At 38.2% G+C, this 13,769-nt stretch overlaps 1 protein-coding gene across 4 annotated transcripts; it reads left to right on the top strand.

The window, feature by feature from the left end:
• Positions 1-1,141: 1,141 nt before the first annotated feature.
• cep126 (centrosomal protein 126) lies at positions 1,142-13,555 on the top strand. Of its 4 annotated transcripts, none has more exons than XM_068318040.1 (14): positions 1,142-1,330; positions 3,445-3,537; positions 3,616-3,823; positions 4,008-4,127; positions 4,487-4,632; positions 4,725-4,836; positions 5,022-5,193; positions 5,755-7,384; positions 8,417-8,550; positions 8,811-8,874; positions 10,886-11,095; positions 11,230-11,264; positions 11,377-11,456; positions 12,965-13,555. In XM_068318040.1, the coding sequence occupies exons 3-14, from the start codon at positions 3,753-3,755 to the stop codon at positions 12,972-12,974; spliced, it is 2,784 nt and encodes a 927-aa protein (XP_068174141.1). In that variant the 5' UTR covers positions 1,142-1,330; positions 3,445-3,537; positions 3,616-3,752; the 3' UTR covers positions 12,975-13,555. The 4 variants fall into 4 exon arrangements, 3 of the variants coding, with proteins under 3 accessions (XP_068174141.1, XP_068174140.1, XP_068174142.1); XM_068318039.1 differs by having other exon boundaries at positions 3,641-3,823; XR_011035605.1 differs by lacking the exon at positions 12,965-13,555 and adding an exon at positions 11,717-12,342 and having other exon boundaries at positions 3,445-3,823; positions 11,377-11,600.
• The last annotated feature ends 214 nt before the right edge of the window (positions 13,556-13,769 follow it).

Below are 13,769 nucleotides of genomic sequence, written 5' to 3' on the forward strand. Positions count from 1 at the left end.
TAGAGCATTAAGCTCTAGAAGCATTTTGTAAATATTAAAGAACTCCAGTGCTGCGTTGACCTTAATGGTTGGACCATAGAGTGGAGCAGTGGAGGTGATCGTAGACCCACTAACATTATATATGGTGAAACTGAAAATCAATTTGATGAAGTGGCGCCTGTTGGGAAGGACAGAATAAATAATCTCTTGAAAGCAGCTTTTCCAAAATCCTCTTAACACACAGTGCAGTGAGATGTAAAAATGAACGGCACATCTTCATCTAATGTGAAAAGAACCCCGTGATAAAAACTGGAAAGCCTTATGCTAAAAACAATTTCAAATAGCAGTAGCTTAGTCCACTAAGTCTTGGGCTGGGGAGGGTGGCTGGTTCGAGACCCATGTAGACCAAAACAGTGGGAGGTGCCAGCTCACCTCCTGATCATTGCAAAGGTGCCCCTGAGCAAGGCACCACACACACACACACACACACACACACACACGAAGGCGGAGCTGCTTGCCACACTGTATATATTGCATGCTTACAGGCCCCGTGTGTGTGTGTGTGTGTGTGTGTGTGTGTGTGTGTGTGTGCGTGTGTGTGTGTGTGTGTGTGTGTGTGTGTGTGTGTGTGTGTGTGTCTGTTCTTCGCAGTCTTTGACATACATGCATGTCAAAGACTGGGGAAAAATAATTTCACTGAGGGAATCAATACATCAAATTTCTTCTTCTTCATGACTACACAAATAAAAGTGAAGTCAGAGCTCTATTTTAAAAGTCATGCTGGAACAAAAAGCAAGATTGAAGTATTCAGATAACTATTTATTTACAGGGGTGGACAGTAACAGAGTAAATTTACTTAAGTACTGTACTTAAGTACAGATTCTGAGGATCTTTACTCAAATACTAGAATTCTTTCATACTCATTACTCTTACTTGAATATATTTCCAAGGCAAAGATTTCTACTCTTACTGGAGTTAATTTCTAAGAAGGCTCATGAATACTCGTTACTTTTAGGTTTGCCTGTTGTTGTTTTTTGTTGTTGTCTTTTGCCCCCTCCCCCCCTAAAATGCAATTGGCCACACGTAGTGTTCGTCAAAGAAGGAAACCTATCACAGTACACGTTCTCAACTGGGATTTACGTAAAACCGGAAATACGTCATCTCCTACCCAATCAGCTCAAAACAAGACCGCGGTGGCAATGGCGACTGTCGAAGAAGTCTCCGCTGAATCTGATGAACATGATGAGCCGGAGTTTTATGAGGCGGAGGAAGAAAACCCATGGCCTCATCTTAAAGATATGTTCGAGTTTGTAGAAGTGAAAAAGGACAACGCGGACTCAGACAAGATAAAGTACTTTTTCAAATGCTTATTGTGTTTGTCGAAGAAAAACTGACAAAAGTCACACCTAGAGACCTCTGGTCACTTAATTTTACAGACTGACAGGGACTGGTGGACACAGGGCCACAGAGGCACACAGACTGGGGGGCAGGGGGAGACACACAGATTGGGGGGGGGGGCAGACAGACAGACAGGTAGGTGGGGGGAGAGAAATATTGTGGTCCTGGGATATGTCCTTCCTGTAAACATTGAGTTGTTGAAGGCAGAGCTTTAGTTTGTTGTAAAGCAGTGGTTCTCACCAGTAGTCCACCAGGGTGTCCTCTAGGGGTCCAGTTGGCCCCCAGTTAAACGAGTTGGTTGGACCTGTATGGCTCCATTTGGTCTTGTGTGTGTATGGAAGGGGGGAATTTTTTAATAAAATGTGAAAATGACATCATCGTCCTCTTTGATGATCCCATTAATTTTATTTCCATTTTTATAGATGTTGGGGAAGGCTTGGTACAGTATAACATAATGGTTCTACAGGCAAGCACATCAGTGCAGGTGGTTTCAAAGAGTTTTCTCTGAAACAAGAGATACAAGGTACTATATATATAAAATTGTAAAATGACAGTAATTCCGTCAGGTCCATTCTCATCAAAGATATAAAAAAAAAGGAATTTACTCTTACTTTAAGTACATTTAAAAGCATTTACTCTTGAATACTTACGTACATTTAAAAGCACTCTTACTCAAGTAATGTATTGACTGGGGTACTCTTACTTGTAGCGGAGTAAATTTTGACCAGAAGTATTTGTACTCTTACTCAAGTGCTGGGGTCAAGTACTCTGTCCATCTCTGTTTATTTATAACTTGTGGTCAATGGTAGTATAATTCACAGCCTACACAGGGCTGTAAAAGGTTATATAGAGACAGTTCTTTTTCATCATCGACATCATTAGTCATACAGGTGGTTGATGAGGAGCGGAAGAGGGGAGTTGAGCTAGATGTGGTAACTTCAACTCAGAAATCCTCAAACTCACTGAGAAAATATTAAACTAATATATATTCTGAACATAATAACACTGCTCCTCCTCCTGCTCTCTCGCTCTCTCTCTTCTTCTCTCTCTCTTCAACCCGGAGCCACAGAATAGCACGCAGGACACGGATAACAGCACAAAGGATGGACAGACTGATTTGGTGAAGGCTGAAGGGGCCAGAGAGACAGCTGCCAGGGTGGTAGAGTCTCTCCTGGGGAAGGAGGAGGAGGAGGATGATATTGTGATAGACAAGGAATTATTAAAGATAGCTCTTAAAAGTAAAAACACACACGAATGAATAAAGCGAAGACAATTGGTAAAGAAACACCTGAGACACCTGATACAAGTAGCTTCGAGAACGAAAATGACAACAGTTTGAAAGAGGCTGTAAAAGAAAATATGATTGAATGAATGCCTTATTTCCAACATGTGCAGAATAACAACAATAATCAAGACAAAAATAATAATAACAATACACAAATCATGTCCGAAAAGGAGTAGGATGAAGCATAAACTTATTTAATCCTACCCCTTCTTCACTTCTCCATTAATATGAATTCCCTACTTACATTAATAGAGTGCATAGTACAGAACAAAAATAAATAAATGAAGTACTAAACATATAAATTTATACAAGAAAAGAGAATAAACAGAAGTAACAAATAGAATTAATAAGAAAAAACACCCACTTGTTAGAACCCTTCCCAGATTTTACAGACCAATAGTTTTATACATTGAAAAACTAAGCAAAAAAGTAAAAGACATGATTGTAGAAGAGATGATTGTGGAGAACGGATAATTGTTTTGTTTCTTAATTTTGTCTATTTTGTTTTAGTTTGATACATGTTAAAAGGTTAGATGTTTCTTTGTTCAGAAAACACAGTATTATTGAAAATCCTCTTTAGGTGAATCTCTTTTGGATTTTGTGTCAACGTGATTATTTTGCAATTTGACTTTTATGAATAAACGTGACGCTAAAAATCAATCAAATCAATCTTTCTCTCTTTCACCTCTCTCTCTCTCTCTCTCTCTCTCTCTCTCTCTCTCTCTCTCTCTCTCTCTCTCTCTCCCCCTCTTTCTCTCTCCCTCTCTCTGATGCATGTGAAGCCTTGACCCCGTGAGAGCCCCCTGCTGGACAGGGCTGAAACTGTCAACACGGTACCTTGTTGATGAACCGCGTCAGTGGTTGCTATAGGAACTGTGAGACCTGTTATCTCTTTTCAAGGTTACGCTGGACCCCAACAAACGCTGATGAGTATTACAATGACGTAACAACAGATTTCACGAACACCACTGTTCTCAGATCTTGAAAGTGAGCATCCGACCGGGATTTTGTGGATTGAACGAGCCACGTTTGAAGGACCACGGACGCTGTTAGAACTCCTGCTAGCGGGTTTGCTCGGAGCTGAACCTGCATGTCTGCGCGGCGGCACCGAAATCAGCCTAATAGGATGAAAGTTCTTCAAGACAACTTCTTTAAATACTCGTATCCTATAAAAGTACATTAATATTGTATTGTAAAAGCTTGTGTATAATGAACGAGGTTATATATATATATATATATATATATATATATATATATATATATATATATATATATATATAAAAATGTCTTTCTGTGTAAATCGAAGACTACTTTACGACTGCTTGACTTAGCTGCTCACTTCCAGAAATTCAAGGCTGACAGATGAGAGAGGCCTTGAAGATGAGAGAAGGCGTTTGTCTGAAGAGCAGAAGTTATCCAGAGCCCGAGTTCGTATAATGACAATGGAAACCAACAGACGCAGGAGGTCACTTTTAATGATCAAATAATGACGCTTTTATTTAAGTTACAAATTCAGACTGTAATTAATAACCACAGTTAATTTAATTAGGATTCTTTCACTTTTTGTTTCATAGTTATCAGGTGTTGTTATTATTCAAAAAAGAGGAGGTAGCTTTAGGTCGGATGTCAAAGATAAGTTTTGTAGTTTTGCTGTCATAAAGGTAGTGTAAGATTGTCACAATACATAAAATTTTAAAATTTCGCAGGATAAATAAAACTCTTGTTATTGTGTTGATACCTCATCAAGCTTGACTTATGTGCCTGCTTGTGCAAAAGCAACAGCAACAAGAAAAGTAACAGTGAATACTGTTGTTCTGGGCTCAGGGCTTTAGAGGAAAGACAAACTGAGTGGAACATGCAGCAGAAACAGATGAGGGAGAACATCCTGCTGCAACGCAGACAGCAAATACAGGATGCGACTGAGCGCTTCCAAAGAGCCCATCTTCCCCCCTCTCAGAGATATCGACAAGGTTAATCATTGTTTTACACATGCTTTATGGACATAACATACAGCAGTCTTTTTGCATTTCACTTTATATCTTCTGTTTTACGGTGTTTTTAGATTTTAGAAAAAATGTCCCAGATATTGAAGATGCACTCAATCATATTCAAGGTAAATTGGGTTCAACAAAACGGCAGTCATTTTTCCTGTCCAGCAACTCTAACATTAGCAGGTAAAATTCATTAACAATTATATTATTATAATTTACAAAAACAGTCTTGTCAATGGTCTAGTCGAACACTCACAATTTAAATGAACATTTTTTAATAATTATGTTGATAATTGTAGATTTTATTTTTTTTAAATAGCTGTATAAGTCAGAAATTGCATTTATTTATTGATTTATTTCCTTTAAAGAAGCCACACTCCTTCCGCCAAGCCTCCCTCTAAGGTCTCTCACCGCCAAACACGTTCTGCTGTGGAGATTTCCAGCAAACCGATTCCAGAGCAAAGCACGACTTCCTTCAATCACTGTCAACAAACCGAGAAGTCACAAGATAAGCAAGATAAACTGGATTACAGACCACAGGTATATGGATTATGTATTGGAATATCCATAAATACTATGTTTATGTGACATTCTCACAAATGATTCTTGATTAAGTTGTTAAAAATTTTTTTACAAACATGAATACATAAACTTTGTTGTATAAAGGTGCTTGATATTATAAGGTTTTGTGACTCATACATACACATGTTGACACACACACACACACACACCATCGATTCTGTAAGTCTTCTGAGTAACGATTACTCTTCTCTGGTATATCACCTGTTCTAAAACCTGACTGCAGGGCTTACTATTATGGACTTATTATTATTTTTAATATTAAATATTTTCTCATGCTTCATATTTACTTCCCACCTTAAAAAGATATTGAAGAGAAGTCAGACTTTCTTGAAATAAGCAATAACATGTTCAGATATTAGAGATACATAAACTTAAGCCCAAAAAAAAAAAAAAAAACCATAATCACTCTTCTCTACCAAAAAACATTTATTCTTAGTTTGGAGCTGAATTCTACCCATAGATTTGGAATGTAAACTCTATTATTGTTTTTCTAATAAGCATTTGCTTCCTTTATTTCAGGGCAACACCCTATTTTTGTCCAGTGATTCTGACAGCATTTCAAGTACTGACAGTTTGGAGTATGAGGACCCTAACCCCACCAGAGAAAATCTGCAGTCCTTCCATTCATCATTCCTGCTTGGCTTAGAGAAGCCGTTTCTATCCTTGGAGCAGAACAAGCAAAGTGATTTGTGTCCAACAACAGATCTAACTTCTTTCTCAGACAAGATGCTGCATGGTGATAACTTAACCCGATCAAGCAAACTACATGAGCAGAAAATGCAGGAGGACTCTGAATCGACTAACAATGACCTGCACACTTCTAAAGCCTCTTGGGAGTTTAAAGCTGTTGAGCAAATGTCCAGACAGAAAGCTCTAAGTGATTCCATAAACAATCTCAATAAGGATTTGAATTTGGAGCTTAAAATTGAGAGCTTGGTTAATACAGTATCACAGCAACATGCATGTCATGAGGTTTCAACAGAGATAACAACAGAAAAGTCCATTAATATAGCATCACAAGAACGCCCTTGCTATACAGTTTCAACAGAGCTCCAAACTGAGCAGTCCAATAATATAGAATCACAGCAACATACATACTTGTACAACATTCAAGCAGATATTCCTAAGTGTCCTGAAAAGGATGTACCAGTACAAAAACTGCCTGTTTCAGTGGGCCCAATTCATTCTATACTTCATGTCAGATTTGTGAAAGGAATCCTTAAACAGCAATCCCAACATATGTCAGGATCGCACATGTGTGTGTATGGTTCAGAACATTTCATGTTTCCAGAACAAGTAGCTTTAACAATCAGGGATAGTGTTGAAATAACCAAAGAAAAACCCAAAGGGTTAGAAAGCACCAACACTTATAAAAAGAAATTACGTTGGTTTGATGAAGAACATGAGGACAATGAGGACAGAAAACAGGACATGACACAACAGATGAATTACATGTCTTCTCATCTTTGTCAGTCAAGTAACAACTTAGATGGCCACCAGCAAAGTCTCACTACAGTCTCACACGCTTCCAAACCTGTACATGACACTGGTAATCACATTACAAAACAGACAACAGCAGATGTTGGGATTCAAGTAAATTTGCCCCAGGAACGAGTAGAAGAGGTCAAGTTGCCATGCAGCAGCAATAGGACTGATGACCTCAAGGTCCCTCAAAGAGAGTGTTTTGCCAGAGTTGGACCAGGTCCTGTTTTATTACGTACCAGAAGAGGCACTATTTTACGACCTGTGTCTGCCACTGAGATGAATCAGATTGCAAAAACACATGGGAAGTTAAAAGCCCCACGCCCACCTCCAAACAAGGAACTGGTGGATGGAAGGACAACCAACATCACTAAGTTTCCATATCATTCAAATGTCAACTCTGAACAAGCTCTGGATTTAGATCAGGCTGTGTACAAAAAAAATTCTGAAGATTTGTTTTCACAGGACACGAATAATGTCATCAAAACTGTTTCAGGGAGCAACACAAAGGGTAATTCCAGTTTAGCCCATCAGGAAACACAGAGCTGCACAAGGGGAAGCAGAATGGTTTACTTTAAAAATGGACTCCATTTAGATCGCACTCCCACAGATGAGGAAATATCACTCCTCTGGAAAGATGTCCGCAGCGTTTTATCCACCAAGGACGGTAATGTATACAGTCTTTTGGCTGACAGCCGCTCACAAAACTTAAATCGCTTGTGTGCACAGAGACGTGTCAGTCCATGCTATTTTACAGCTTTTGCTCCCAAATTTAAAATTAATCCTGTAGTACTGGTAAGAGGGATGTTTATTTACCCCTTTAATGCTTAATCCTTAACATAAAATTACAGTCCACAAGAGCCTATGAGTCTGTTCTTTTATCTGCAGCTATTCTCTTGGACTATCACATTGATGATAGATGCATATTTGTGTCGGCCACTTTGAAATTTGCAGTCAAGGGGAATTAGATTAAATTCCCAAGAGACCACAATTGAAGGCAATTGTTCATCATTTCATCACTCATGAATTTTAGGAAATGTCATTGTTTTTATATTGTTCTTTCATGGAAATTTTATAACATGCAGTGACGTGTGGTGAGGACTTCATCATAAATCAGATGAAGATATTTACAAACATATGAACCTATACTGTAGCTTATTCACCACTTAATAAGCATTTAAGCATGGGTCATTTTTAAAGTCTCATAGCAGAATTATTTATTCATACAAACTGTAACACACAAGTAAGCACATTTGATTAAAAAAAACTTGTCATGTTGTTACCTTCATGTTTTTTTATATGTTATGTTTATTTATAAATGGAAATTTAGTTCATGGAGCAAACGTGTTTGAGCATTTTAATAGCAACATATGGAGAGATGGCTAACAGTCTCATTGTATAGCATGCCAGCACAGCGAGCCTCACCGCAGGTCTCTAATCAGTATTTCAGTGGTAAATGTGAAAATTTTGAATAAAAATAATGTAAAATTGTTGATGTTAAATGAAAAATAACTATTTAATTCACATCATTGATAAATATACTGTCACCATTTAATTTATTTCTTACCTTTTCCGTATTTTTCTTTTATGATGACAGGTGAGGCACAGCCTCCCCTGACCGCATGTCACTGATAATATGGTATAGAACACTGACTTCATCATTATTTATATTAATGTATTTATGTTCTTGTGTTTTTAGTGACTACTCTTTCAGAAAAAAACAAGCTCAGAAGTGAGACCACAGAGAGTGAGCACTTTGTGAGGAAATCCAATGTGAAACAAAGTACACAAACTCCCGGCTCAGGACACAAAAGTTTACCTCAACTCTCTCAGGTAAATGCTTGCAATTTTCTCATAAAGAAGAAGACTAAGACAAATAATGAGAATGTGTGTGCATAAGAACATGTTGAAAAATTTTGTTATCCCTGTTATATTTGTTTTAGTGTCTTTGGTGTTGGTTAAACTGACTTGGTGCCACAATCAAGAAAAATCTTAATCTTATTGTTGTCACTTTCAATGTTTGCAGCGCACATCAGGCTCTATAAGTATTAATTAATTGTCATGTGTCTAACATTTTTATTTTTTATGTGTAGTCAATAAGACTGACGTCAGACCCAGTACTTTCCAGTTTTTGCATGAGGGCCTTTCCAGATGAAGGTACTATGATTATTGTCTGCTTTTCTTTCTATAAGCCTTAAAACAAACCTTCTGTTTGTTGTTGTTCCATAAAAGTCTATATACAAAAAAAATATTTCATCTCTTTTTAAGATTTTGTCCTGTAGTTGTATTATTAAATGTATAACCATAAAAAAAAAGTCTAGGAGAAATTTTAAGTAAAAGTAAAGTAATATTTTGAATCTCTGTTAAAGTCATGGAACATTTCAACAGAGATTTCACAAATGCAGACAAACAGCATAACCGTGATGGTCCCAGTGTATTACAGTGTTTTGGGTCTCAGGTGATCACAAACCCTCCATTGGGTGACTCAGTCGGGAGTGGTCAGTCTCAATCTTGTGTCTCTGCAACCCTTCATCATGAATCTGCCCTCTTGATTCACAGCCACCCTCAGGCTTTTTCTGTAGCCTCACTTTTGGATCTAGTGGCTAATCCATCCTTCATCCCTCTGATTCCAAGGTGTCTGAAAGCTCAGCGTAGAATTTTCCTGAAGAATTTCTACAGCCCACTTTGATTGTCTCAAAATGGGTCAAGCATTTCATCTTCTTGGACTCACATACCTCATCCATCTGGTATTCCCAGGGGATTGTAAAATCCAGCAGCACAACTTGCTTTTCAGAGTCGTATGTTAAAAAAACAAATCTTTCCTGAGTGATGCCCTTCTTGTGTCTTCTGTTTACTTCTGCTAGCTCCCAAGGCATGGGTCTTACCAAGACAGTGTCTTACCCTTGCTTCTGTCTGAATAACTGCTTCCTGTGCCTGTGCCTGAGGCTGTTATCTTTTGGGTCTCTGCAGAGTAACACCTTCCTGGGTCCTCTGACTGTCGTCTCCTGAGGCAGGCCAGAAGTTGCAGCTCATTTTAGTGCCCATAAAGGGCAATACTGCTAAGGCTCCATGTCAGGCCCATCCATCTGCAAAGAAACTGAATGATATTTCATCCAAATTCCTCCATGATGGAAAAACAACTTCATATATCCACAATGGCTGTGAACTTATTGGGTTGTTAAATTCATGTCTTCAAAATTTCTTGAAGACCTCATGTGCCCAATGCTGACAGCCAGGTCTTCAGTTCCTTGTGTGTTGTCTGTCCCACTGCCTTGTCTTTCAGGGTAGCATCAAGATTTTCCCTAGGCTTTTCATAGGCTTCTCTGACACTGATGGAAGAAGGACTCCTTCCAAGATGCACTTGTCTTCCACTCTCCTCTTCCTCAGGACCAGGAACTTGGATATGTCTGGCTTGAACATCATTCTTGCCTATGTCATAAGCCTATCAGGTTCATATCGAAGCCAGCCATTCTCTATCACTAATGTTGATGCGACTGTCACATCATCCATGAAGGCTCAAATGTGTGAACTGGACAGGGGCCCCACCTAGCAACTGATGACAGGCATATTCTTCTCATGGGAAAACTTCTATGATTTTATCTTCACTGGACCACTGTACATTATCAAACACACCCTGACAGATTCCTTGGATTGTCCTTTATCACATGGAACAACATGGTCACCGTTCCTGTGTGCTCAAAACAGCCTGATGTGTTTTCTGCACTGTAGAGTCTTCATATGAATTTCTCAAGAGGAATACTCTGTGTGACATTAGCACAAACCTCAAGAAAACATCTTGCCTTCCACACTAAGCAAGGAAATGGCCTAGAACTTTGGTATCCAGACACTTTCTGCATGCCTTGCCTGCTTGGCTACATTCCCCTTGCACATACTTGTTTATAATGTGCATTTATATACAGTATGTTTACTGTGTATTTTACTGCTTTATGTGATTTCAATTGCTCCTTGGGGACAAATAAAGTTTTTTGAATTGAATTGCATTGAATTGAATTCCCCCTCCAAAATAATACCCTGATGACTCTCCACAGCCTCTCTAAGAATCTTGGGCAATGTTTGTCCTCTTTAAATAGCACATAGGGAAAAACAAAATCAAAGTGTTATCAGGTGAGGATGTATGCTTCTGATGTGGTTTTGTTTTTATTTGTAGCTTTGAAAAGTAAAACACAGTTACACCTGGAAAAAGAACATGCTGAAGGTTTCTTGGAAGAAAAGGATGATATAGTTACCAGGGAAATGCAGCAAACAAAGAAGCCTGTTAAGATGCAGCAAAATTGTAATCGGCGGGGTCTCACCACCATTTCCATGGAAGAACAAAGAGTCCTTCTCTCTTTGGATAGACTCAACCACCAACTTCTCTGTAAGCATTTTACTCAGATTACATCTGACTTCATCATACCAGAACTGATTATTAGATTGTTGTCTACATCTCCAGATATATTGAAAGATTTCCATTTCAGTGCAGAATAAAACTATGACCTGTTACTTTTGCAGGTGTGCAAGACTGTATGGGAGTTAATAATGGCCTGGTACGTGATGGACCTTCTTTATGCATGAATGTCCATTCATTCTTTGCTCTCCTCAATACATTAGGTGACTGCTGAACATATTTTGTTAATAACATGCTATCCCTGCTTACAGACGAGGGATGTGAAAATCCAAAACCATCACAAGCACTGTGCATCCCCACCTAACAACTGCTCTGGATACAAGAAGAAAGAGTAATTTAAAGCTACTAACATCAGTGGTGGATGAGAATAATTGGAAGGTTTTACTGTCCACTACATCTCCTTCAATGCTTCAATGCCACTGCTTGATTATTTTCCTGAAGATTACAGAGCAGAAAACATCTCAAAAATATCCAGGTCTGAAAAATCCAAAATAATGTTTGTGTGGATTTACTGCAGAAGAAGAGTTCCCTTGTGTTTGAATCACTTCATTTGATCCCAACTTAAATTTTGCCATTTACAATATGTTGAAGGTGCAAAGGGTGGAATTTGCAATTCAACAATGCCAACACTTCTCAGAGTTGGAAAAAAGAGACTTCTAAAGAAAAAAAGGCTAACTTGTGCTAATATTGGAGTCCATCTACAGTGAAATATTTTCTGAGCAATCTGAAGACAATGTAATAACCATGATAGAGCAAGTCCTGAGGGAGAAGTAATTGTGAGATAATGGATGGATGGATGGACGAACGGACGGACGGACAGACAGACAGATAGACTGCATACAACTTACTGCATACATTGAAGGATATCAGCTTCCTCAGGAAATAGAGTCTGCTCATCCCCCTCTTGTGTACTAAGAACAGTTAGTGAAAGCTGAACTCTGTAGTCTATACCATACAGTTGAGACTTGCCTTCAAGGAGCTCTTCATCTCAACAGTGGGTGTCTTCATGCAGAATTGTGATTCAATATATAGGGAAAACAGTCAGAAAGAAAGATGCAGAGTAGCACCGCCACACCTGAAAGAAAAGGGCTTGGTTGCAAAACCAAATGCCTCATCCAGACAGAAAATTACAACCTTGAAAACTTTGATGAGGTGATGATATAGTGTATATATAGTATATATGCTCCTGTGATAGTCTGATCTCAGGAAACAGTAAAATGAGGTTTAACACTGTGTCCTTTGACAATTATGTTTATGGAAAAAAATATCTTGAAAATGTAAAAAAAAATTCTTCCTTTTGCTTTCACTTCAAAAAGGAAATGTAAATTTTTCCTATATAATATTTTAGTTTCAAAACGTGAAATCATTTGCTCATATTTATACATTTAATGATAGTGGGGGGTTTTTTCAACCAAAAAAACCCATAAGTTCTGTTTTCCATAATATTTCATTGTAAATTCTAATAATCCTACTGCTATTATTATTTTAAATATTGTCATTATTAAATACTGTGACATTTTTTGAGACGGGTATAATCAAGTGAAAATGTCAACCTACTGTATTTCAACCCCAGATCCAGCACTAAGCCACAAATATGTCAAGTTGTTGTTGGCTGCAAAAACACCCCAAACATCTATTAACTCTTTTAGACTCACCCAGCACACTTTTTTTTTCATTGTTTGCAAGTAAGAATGTCCCAGAGGACTTTAAGGATTGAGATCTTGTAGTGATTGTTTTGCCCTAAGTTAATTTAGTGCTTTGTCAACAATATAGTAAGATTTCAAAATCTGTCATTGATAGAATGTAGTAATCTGACACATCATGTGCTCTACTTTATAGATTTTGGTGAGGAGTATAGCAGTAACATCCTGAACCACTTGCAGCTGTCTGATGTTTCTTTCAAACCAGCCAAAAGCAATTTTGCTGTAATCTGGTATTCTGAAAATATATGCATGTGGAGGATTACTGCCCCCCCCCCCCCTCGACCAAGACTCCCACATTTTCCGAAGCCTCCCACTGTCAAGAACTTTCTGCTGTGGAGGCATCCAATGAACCGTCTCAGGAGCTAAGACTGTGATGCGAGAAGAGCCAAGAGAATCATATTTCAATGTCCAGAAAAAAACAGTGTTTGGCTGGTAGCATGCAATGATAGCATTGCCACAAACATTTCAACTGTTGTTCATTATATGGGATTTTCAAAATATTCCGATAGTACTTCTAAATTGATTTTGTTTGTCAGCTGAGTGACCATGGTTATTCTGTTCTTTAACTTATACATGCTAGTACTTACCCTCACTTTTGATGATTTTAGGTATTGTATAAAAACATAAAAATTGGGGAGAAATAAAGACCAGAGTCCAAATGTTGACGGAAGGTTGTACTCAGTAAAACGCTCATCTAGTAAATAAAGGAGAGTATTGGCATTCTTTATATTTGCACTCTTTATACTGGATGTGTTTGCATGTTAAGGACGTTAAAGAGTGTGTGTATTGATTAGTTGATCTCAGTACAGACTGACACAGGCATGTATTTTACAAATTGCTAAAATTATCAGGTAAGCGAATTGCCTATTTCAGTATCTTGTTCTACACAGATAGACCACTAGAGGGCGGTGTGACACAAGCCCTTTCCTGTAACTGAACTA

The sequence above is a fragment of the Antennarius striatus genome, chromosome 6 (genome assembly GCF_040054535.1).
Source record: "Antennarius striatus isolate MH-2024 chromosome 6, ASM4005453v1, whole genome shotgun sequence".
Lineage (NCBI taxonomy): Eukaryota > Metazoa > Chordata > Actinopteri > Lophiiformes > Antennariidae > Antennarius > Antennarius striatus.